Source organism: Fundulus heteroclitus, unplaced genomic scaffold (genome assembly GCF_011125445.2).
Source record: "Fundulus heteroclitus isolate FHET01 unplaced genomic scaffold, MU-UCD_Fhet_4.1 scaffold_37, whole genome shotgun sequence".
Taxonomy (NCBI): Eukaryota; Metazoa; Chordata; class Actinopteri; order Cyprinodontiformes; family Fundulidae; genus Fundulus; species Fundulus heteroclitus.
In genome coordinates, this window is record NW_023396781.1 from 738,395 (window position 1) to 748,325 (window position 9,931).

At 38.1% G+C, this 9,931-nt stretch overlaps 1 protein-coding gene across 1 annotated transcript; it reads right to left on the minus strand.

Moving 5' to 3' along the window:
- Positions 1 to 1,317: 1,317 nt before the first annotated feature.
- vax1 (ventral anterior homeobox 1) lies at positions 1,318 to 9,306 on the minus strand. Its single transcript, XM_012856914.3, has 3 exons — positions 8,068 to 9,306; positions 6,802 to 6,989; positions 1,318 to 4,076 (listed from the first exon to the last, which is right to left on the minus strand). The coding sequence occupies exons 1-3, from the start codon at positions 8,279 to 8,281 to the stop codon at positions 3,555 to 3,557; spliced, it is 924 nt and encodes a 307-aa protein (XP_012712368.1). The 5' UTR covers positions 8,282 to 9,306; the 3' UTR covers positions 1,318 to 3,554.
- Positions 9,307 to 9,931: the final 625 nt, after the last annotated feature.

Sequence of the window (9,931 nt, forward strand, 5' to 3'; positions counted from 1 at the left end):
AAACACACATCTGCTCCACTGATCCTCAACACAGGAATGCCGCAGGGCTGTATCCTTTGCCCAGCCTTCTTCACCCTTTTCTATCAGGACAGTTCTGCTGTCCACCCCACAAACACAGTGGGGAAGTTTGCAGAGGAGATAATAATAGATTACAGGATGTCCAGGAGGACTGAACATGCTCCTCTCTACATACAGAGGGAGGTAGTGGAACGCGTGGACAGCATTAGGTTCCTGGGCAATCGCATCTCCTCCGACCTCTCCTGGACTGCAAACACCTCTGAAGTGGTGAAGAAGGCCCAATAACGGCCCTTCTTCCTCAGGAAACTGAAAAGGTCTGGACTTCCCACTAGACTGCTGAAGAACTTCTATACAGCGACTATAGAGTGTTATGTATCGGCCTAACTGTATCGTATGGGAGCTCACAGTCCAGAGAGAGGAAGGTCCTAGCACAGATGATGAGTAAATTGAGTGTAGATGCTGCCTGCAGGATCTACACTACTCCAAAGTAGGACCAGATGCATCTCCACTGACCCCACCCACTCAGGCAATGTGCTGTTGGCCCCTCTCCCATCACGTAAACGCTTAAGAAGCCTCAAAGCCAAAATAAATACACTTAGAAACAGCTTCTTTCCATGAGCTGTGAAGACAATCGCCCCGATAGGAGACTGCAGTCCAACGCTTTTATATCACCCCCACTGTTACAAGCCCACAATACGTTACAATCACCTTAATGTTACTTACTACTGCACATTAACATCTCTGAATATCTAAATGCACAATTCTGTAAATTAAGCCTCAATCATTGTTCAATAAGCACCATACTACCTCATTGTCTTTATCTGTGACTTTCCTGAACGCTAAAAATAAATATGTATCACTTGATCATTGCATTTTTTCGTCATTTCTTTTGCCTTTATTATGTGTAATGTGAACCGCAGTAGCCAAAGAGAACTTTTGCTGCGGTAACACGCATTGACAAATAAAAGATTCTGATTCTGAATTCTGAAAATATAACTGCATTTATAAATTAACTCCAATTACAGCTAGCCTAACTGATAAAGAACTAGTATTAATAGCTGGATTTATAATGTGTTGGAATAACATAAGTTGTATGCCATGTTTGGTCATTTTACTTCTTTAAATAAATAAAAGTGATCCCCTGCCAGGAAAGAACTGCTTCATATAATGAAGACAGTTAGACAATTTCTTTAAAAAAAGAGAGTGGAAAATTATGAAAAATAGAACTCAAAACACAATCTTTTATAACTTCCTTTGAGGAATTTACTGCAATAATGATGGATAAGGAAATACTTATTTTGTTCATTTCTTTTATTCACAAATGCAGATAATGGTAACAACTACATTCACAGACTGATGTCAGGAAATCAAACAAAAACTACGTGCGATGGGAGGAATTGAAAAAGAAAAATGCCATATTCCATTTGAATTGTCACCTTGGCTCTTGAATTGTGAGAAATCTAAAATTAAAACACTCACTGTTTTGACAATTAGCAAATTTGTGCAGATTTACGAGTGGTTAGACAAAGGCACTATGTGCTTGCACCTGCCCCGGCTTTGGAAACAGTGGTGGTGGATGTGTGTTGGTGTTTGTGTGTAGTGATAGCGGGGGTGGGGTGGAGGGGACTGCAAAGCAATCCGCGAACATAATTTGTAGAAATTCCAACTATCTGCTAATATGAGTACCAAAAGTTAGAATTAGCAGATTTTTTGTCTTAATGGGAATCTTTAACCTTTTTCACATGTTACTGTTAAATTGAACCTATTTTACACCTTGTTGTTTATTTGAGTTGTGACATTTTTTGCAGTAATACATAAAAAATGTTAAAAAGGAAATAATGTTCTAAAATCCAGGATTTTCTCATGGTTTATGATACTTTGCCTTTTGCTACAAGAGTACATTTTACTTTTCAAATGTAGTCCTTCTAATCTGACAAGTTTTGACTTACTGCCCATGCCTTACTCATCATTCAGTGTCAGTGAAATCAGTAATCATGTCAAGAGCTTACTTATGAGGCTGGTTTATAAGAGGTAAAATAGTCATGAAATGTATCATAAAACATTTGCATCAACACAAGAAAAAACACGTTGACTTTAGCCATTTACGTAATATATAGGCACATTTGTATAACACGTTTCACAAGTTTTAAGATATTTCACAACAACAGCACCAAAGACCTTTAGATTGATTTATCAACCACACTAATACATTCATCCATACATTATTTTCCCAAATATACTAATAATCAATTAATTACAGATGTAAATATGTTACAATAAAATAACTTTGTTACAATTCTCAATCAGTAATTTTGTACAACTGTATCAACATCTGTTCTCTTTTTTGATTTTGACTTTGTCTTTTGTAAACATTGTGTATGTACTTATTTCTTAAAATGGAGATGCAGTTATATTATCTCAGAGGTCAAAAACCCAGTTTCTAGCATATGTTCCTCTAAAACTAAGCTGCTTACTGTTATGGGGAAAAAAATTCTCTTCTTAGGTATCCGTCCCTGTGTGTGGCACATGCACAGACCAAATATTCTGTACCAAATGCATTGGTACACTTTTTTTTTTTTTTTTTTTGAAAATCCATAGGTGAAAAACAACATGTACAAAAACAAAAGGGGAAAAAATCCTTCAGGTTCTGCATTTTGGTGATAAATGTTTCACAAGGTGAAACATATATTTTTACAATAGAGAAATCAACAGCAAATATTTCAGCTAAACATACTGTGTGATAATTTCTCTGATCTGTTTGATTGCTCAGTCTGAATTTTTGTCAAGGAAATTTTTTACAAGCTGACTTATACCAAAACACTGTATCTATAAGTCAAAAGCACTGCCTCTGAGTTGAAACTGGCTGGGCCGCGATGTTCGTAAAGAGACACTTTTCTCCTCCCTCAGCAACTCAGCCTTATTCATTGATACTGCTGCAAATAGGTTTTAAACACTCTGATATGCTCACTGGATCACACAGAATGCTGCTTGGTATATTTTTGTTCTACATCTTCTCGCTGAGAGGAGTCACATCTAACCAGCAATTCTGACAGATAAAATGTAGTTTAGAAAGGTACCAATTACTTGAAAATTTCTACTGCCTTTCTGAGACTTTGTTGCCATGTAGTATGAAGCCCTGTTTCGCCTGTGATGGACCTTAATACTTGAGACCATCTGTATTATATTAAAATATGTGGTTATTTTGGATTACTAGATCAGGTTTTAAGAAAAAACCTTAAAGATCTCTTAGTATTCAGTTCAGGCTATCTTTCGTATTTTTTCATATAAATTTGTGCAAAAAGCTTCCATTCACAACCATTATTTGTTTGTTGAGCGTATGTTGTTTTTTTGTTGTTTCCTTCCTACCTCCTTCCTTATTCAAGGTGCCAAATGTGCAAGAATACATAGGTTGGTAGAGAATAGGACACTGACAGATGACACTTAGTAAGACCAAACAAGGACAGGGACAGCCAATAAAACCAATCGAAAGCTTCCAGAAGCAACAGGAATCCATACGAGAATGAAAACATAAAACATCATTCCAAAATTTTCTTGTCCATGGATTCTTTGCCATTGGTCCGTGAATAAGGCTCAAAGGCAGAGGAGCTCAGGTAACGTGCAGAAAGCTCCTGCAGGTTGCCTGCCAGAGAGCCAGCCATAGAGAGGGGATTGGATGAAATGCGGGTTGCGACGCCACTGAGAATAGATGGCATTGGGAAGCTAAAAAAGCTGTGAGCGGATGGCGGGCTTTGCAACCCTGCCACTGTCCCTGATGTGGTGACAGTGGGTAACGGAGGGCTACCGCTTGCTGTCCCAGTGCTACCTCCACTGCTGCTGCTGTTGTTATTGCTAGCCATGGCAATGGAGGGAGGGCGCAAGGCAGAGCCACAATGGGGTAGGAGGCCCGGCAGGCCTGGGGGTGTTAGCAGCCGCCCCTGCTCAAGCAGTCTGAGGACGCTGCAAGTCGCCGCTGTCTCTGAAACCACTGAACGCAACTCAGAGTCCTTTCCCTGGTCCTTCTTCTGCTTAGTGCGGCGGTTCTGAAACCAGACTTTTACCTGGACAAGAACACAAAAACAGGCAGTTGAGAGTACGTGAGCCACACGTAGCAAACATGTTGGTAACTTTATAACAAGCTGCTCTGGAAGTATCCATATTCAGTACAGCAGTAGACAATAACCGTACAATCTGATAATCTTCAAACATGTAGATGTTTTAGTCATCATTCAAACCACAGATTTCTGAACTTATAAAAGTAATAAATAACAGCCACAACCAGAAGGTGCAGATGCACATGATGGACCTGATGGAGGGAGACGGAGTCACACAAGAGCTGCAGGACACAATCCTAATAGGATTAGCCATTTCCAACTCTCCACAATCAAATTCTAATACGGCACCTCAAGTTTTCACTTATGCATACACAAGAGTTACACATGAATACCAGCCCCCTACACATGTGCACTTACATAGCAGTAACATAGCAGTAAAACTAAACCTCAGTATGAATTGACTTAATTTCAGAGATAGAAAAGTTATTGTGATCTGAGATAGGAAATTAATTTGATTAAAACTTGCTTAGAGATATCCTTTCACAAGCTAACCACCTATTAATTTGACCATCTTAAAATACAACGAATGTTTGTGCATGGCTTGAGATGGCTATAGATTAATTACTCACATATTATTGTTTTGTTATGTACATCACTGTGTGGATTGCTTTATATACCCTAACCCTGAAACCCACCCTAAACTTAAGATCACAGGTACATACCTAATCCTAACTTAGCCCTAAACCCCAGTTTGTATCCCGTGTACCTTAGAAAATGTCCTCACAATGCCAATTGTCCACACAATGTTGGTCTACTGTCAAGTTATTGTCCTCACAACAGTAGACTTACACACACACACACACACACACACACACACACACACACACACACACACACACACAGAGAACTCCAAATTCTCAACAGCCCAATCAGAAACCTTGCGTTCTGGATTCCTTTTTTTTTTCATTCTTTTTTTTCTTCAAAATGCTACCATATTTAGTTAAGAGCATATATAATGTTCCAGATGTATTTCTGTATTTCTAGATGGTGTCAAAACGATTTTGTTTGTATGAAATCAAATTAGTAATTCATCAGACTCATTTGAGATCATCTGAAATGTGCAGAATTTAGTTTGAGAGTATCAGAGCTAAACAAACACTGCATATTAATTAATATTTATTTGTGGGGCAAAAATACAACTAGCAGAAAGCCACCTGTTGAGTCATGCCACTCAGTCAATCACACGGGGATATTTTCCACTTCTCTTCAGATGTGATTTAACTTTTCACAAGCTGTTGGGAACTGAATGGGCTCTGCCGCTCTCTCTGTTTAGAGGTAGAAACCACTCAGAAGAAGCACTGTATTCATTTAGAAGATAAAATCTTTAGGGCAAACGAAAAACAAGATGTAGCTGGTAGTTCAAGCAAAGATAATTAAGTGAGCACAGGAAATGGCAGTCGTTCCTTAATATAATGACCTCTTAGCGCTGGAGAACAAAACGTTAATTTCACCACCTTGTCATTAAAAGGCATTTCATCAGGACAAGAAGCAGACGCTGAGAGAGCGTCCTGTCTTTGTCCTCTTTAAATAGGGAGCAAAGGTTGTTTTCTCTTTTATCTTTTTTGTGCAAAATAACATCTTTACACTCCACACTTGTTTAGAATCCATCGGCTGAAGGCAACTGCTAAAGAGAAAATAAGAAATGGTAAAAACACAAAAAAGTTGGAGGAAACAGTTTTAAGTTCATCCTGACATGGTTGTTAGGGAAGAGACTATTTTTTGTTGTCGCCTGTTGTTTTGGTAGAATAGGCTGACCTTACGCAGACCTTCTCTCAAGGTCAGGCTTCTTCACCTCTGCTGAAACCCATGAACCCCAAAGGTCAAGCCAATGCCACTAATTATGGCACAGTTAGAAGTTTTCAGCATTTATCACCACAAAAGCTTAATCAAATGTAACAATTATATTAAAATAATCACATAGTTGCAAATATTTTACAGCTTTAAAAAAATAAACAAGGGGTCGCAGTTGAAGTGAATGAACAGATAACTTGTGGCAAATTCTGGTGTCAAACGAGTGTAAGTGCTAAATTCAGGCTAATCAGGCTAAATTCTCCTGGAAATTCTGCTGGACCTGGATGTGCTGCATGCATTCAAAGTTTTTACTTTTATGTAGTTTTTTTTTTCTTTAAATGTTTTTATATCCAGAAACATTAACAATAAACTGTAAAACCAGTATGAACAAAATGCTCCTTCTGAAAAAAAGCGCAAATTTAAATTTATGTAGACAAATATTTATGTAACACTATTATAAGTTATGAATTAGTAAATCAGTTTTTATTTTTTTCAACATGCCTTTTATATTAAGTTTTATATTGAATAATTTTTATTATGAAAAATTGTGAAAGGTAAAATTGTAATCCATTTTTTACCTAACTGTAATTTAAATTATACAAAATATATTTGTATTACAAAAATAATTGTAAGAAAGCACATTAAAAGAAGAAAGCTCTATCTCCAAGTATTATAAAAAAAAATGTGTTTTACGTATTTTACAACTATTGTGTTGCAAAGAAAACATTGGCTTCCTCTCTAACGGTTACAATTTGTGTGGTTTGGCTCAAAATAGACAAAGGAAACATATATTGTAGCTGTTTCAGTTAAAACATGATTTTCAGCAACAAAATTTCAAGACAAAGAGAAAGAAATTATTAAGAATAAAAAGCAAGCAAACCTGAGTTTCAGAGAGATTAAGCTGACGGGCCAGTTCTGTCCGTTCCCTCCCGACCACATACTGACACCTCTGAAACTCCATCTCTAAGCGATAGAGCTGCTCTGCAGTGAAGGAAGTACGCGTTCGCTTAGGTCGGTCCAGATCCAAACCTTTTGGCAGGATGATTTCTCGAATAGACCCTTTAGCATCTGCAACATGGAGCACAAATAGTACTCAGATAACAATTGATTTCCATTTTTATTACTATTATTATTATTATTATTATTATTATTAGTAGTAGTAGTAGTAGTAGTAGTAGTAGTAGTAGTAGTAGTAGTACTATTATTACTATTGCTAATATAACCATGGTCTTATTCTGAATATGTAAAAATATAATGTAATTTGAGGCATTACCTATTTCTTCAATAAAATCTTTCTAAATACAAATTTTTAAGCACAAATTTTGGCTGAAACTGAATCTGACAAATGAAAGAAAAATGTTGAATAAATATGTGTACTGTAAGGTATTGGATTGAGTTTTTGTCCATCATTAACATTTAAGTACGGTAATAACAATAAAATCACTATCAGCAGTTAACAGTGTCATAAGTAATAATTTCACGCTTGTTCACTTATGTTATATTACATCTAGTTAGTGTTGGCCCAAACCTGCATTAACAAAATGACTACGGTTCATTTCAATCAATAATTTTTTGAAACTGAAAATATATAATTACAAAGACAATGTTGTTTTGCGTGTTTAAATAATATTTTCATGCATTTTAGTATTGTTCAAATATTGATTATAATGAACTAAGATGTAACCATCTAAAATCAAAACATACTACATAAATATATGTGTAAATTATTGTTTTTGTATTTAAAGAAACCTCCCCCCCCCACCCCCACACACACACACACACACACACACACACGCGCGCGCGCGAATATTGCATGATGGTGTGCTGTTCTATCTTAGCTGCTACTGCATAACTGAAAAAGGGAAAAAACAGTTTAATGTCAAATTTTCGAAAAACAAAAGACAAACATGATACTTTTAATTTTGGCCTGAACAGTCTATATCTTCTTCCTTCTCAGTTTTCCAAAAATATCATACTTTATAAACGACTTTTGTTTAATGCGATAATGCTTTATTTTACCCGCCTTTTCTTTAATATTGCTGATGTTTTCAAAGTGTGAAAATTACACAGTTTTATCAGCGTAAACTGTCTGAGTTGAAGAAGAGGACCATAATTAATGTAAAGAGAGAAAAAAAATAAGATTTACCTCGAACAAGGATTCTTCGACAGTAGTCAGGGTCTCCTGCGCTCCCCCTGTTCTTCTCACAGTTGTCCATGTTCCCAGACGATGAAAAGGAATCCTGCTGTTCCTTGAGGAAGCCTTTGGACAGGTTGCCCTGGGAACCTTTACTGTCCTTTCCCTCCTTTAGTCTGTTCTTCAGTACCATTGCTTCTGCCTCTTGGTTGTACCTAACCTCCATGTTCGAATTATCCTCCCGGACCTGAGGCTCGCCTCCTTTTGTCAGGTGAAAAAAGGAGATCACAGAGAATGCGGTACTGTGGATTGTCACTGACCAAACTCCCTTGTCCAATGATCATGGAGTTTTCAGTGAAACTCAACAGTAATTTTGTGCCCCCTTCCTTATTACATAGACATCAGGCTGATAGATTATCTCCAAATAATCACACCGATGGATGTGCATTCGCTGTTTCAACTGATTACAGTAATTTTGCTGCCTTCCACATTAGTGTAACCACATGAATACACAAAACTGTTTGTGGAACTAGATCAGGTCTTAATAGAGGGTTTTGCTCGTTCCGTCCCCTCAGCTTGCCTGTTTTCAGCCCATGGAATCAAAACAAATGATTGGCCTTTTCTTGTAACTAAACAACCTCGGACACACAATCACCGATGTAAAAGTCTTCCAGAGCCGATAAAAGTTCCCAGGTACTTCATTCCTCCATCTGCAGAGCACAGGCAGACATTTTCCCCACTGACTTCCAGCAGTAAACCTGATTGTCACAGCATGCCGGCAAACTTTGATCCTGTTTTTCTTTTTGGCAATCAACGGAACTGTGCAATGTGCATATCTTGCCACTATGGTAATGGAGGGACTAGAAGAGAGCCAGAGGAGTAGAGAGTAAGAGAGAGAGAGATGGGGGAGGTGAGATGGGGAGTGGGGGGAAAGAGAGATAGAGAGGGAAGGAGATACGTAAAAAAAGGACAGCTAACAAATCCTATTGAGCAAAATTTATGAAAGCAATGGCGATACAGCTTGTTCCTCCACGGGAGCAATACTGTAACTGTATTAAACTTCTTTTTTTCTTTCCCTGCCATGTTTTCAGTCAGAGAAAAAAACAACATTATGTTAATGCCTCGCCCTTCAGTAATCCAAGACTTGCACCATAGAAGCTGCGCTCAGGTCCTATAATCTTAACCAGCATATTTTAGAGCAAAGAAAAGAGGTACAAAACCTGTCATTAGTGCTGAGGCTGTCTACACTCCCTTGCTCACATGCATACCCCTGGAATGGCCTCTGCCTCTTTCTACCTCTAACCCTCCAGCCCACAATCCACTCACCCAACCACCAACTCTTAGCTATTTTCATTGTCAGTGCAACAATAACTCTGAACACAGCAGTGGCCAGTAATCCAATAAGACCATTGATTAGGCCACAATGATTCAATTCAAAGTGGTGGTCTAGTGCAAGGAACAGTCTCTGGCCCTTCTTGTCACCTTAGCTGGCAAAAAGCCCTCTTCAGGCTGCACCGCTCCTTGAAAGCCATTCATTGCTTTATGGGAAACAGAGAGGAAAAAGAGTGAAAGATGGCAATTATCTAATTGGACTATTAACAAACAAATCTGCAGTGTGGCTGCCCAGCAGCAGTTTCAAGGTAGGTTTAAGGCCTGCTGGCCTAACTTTATTCAAGGCTCTGTTTGGGAGCTATTGCACAAAGTGGGGCAGGATTCTTTGTTTGAGAAAGGTAAAAAGAAGGCTAAATAGTGAATGACTGAAGAGGAATCGAGCTTCAGTCTGGGGAAAAGACAAAAGCCCACCATCTTTCTGTGCAAGTGCTGAAGAGCATTTGAGACGAGAACTCTGCAGCCCAAAAAATATTACACATTGAAA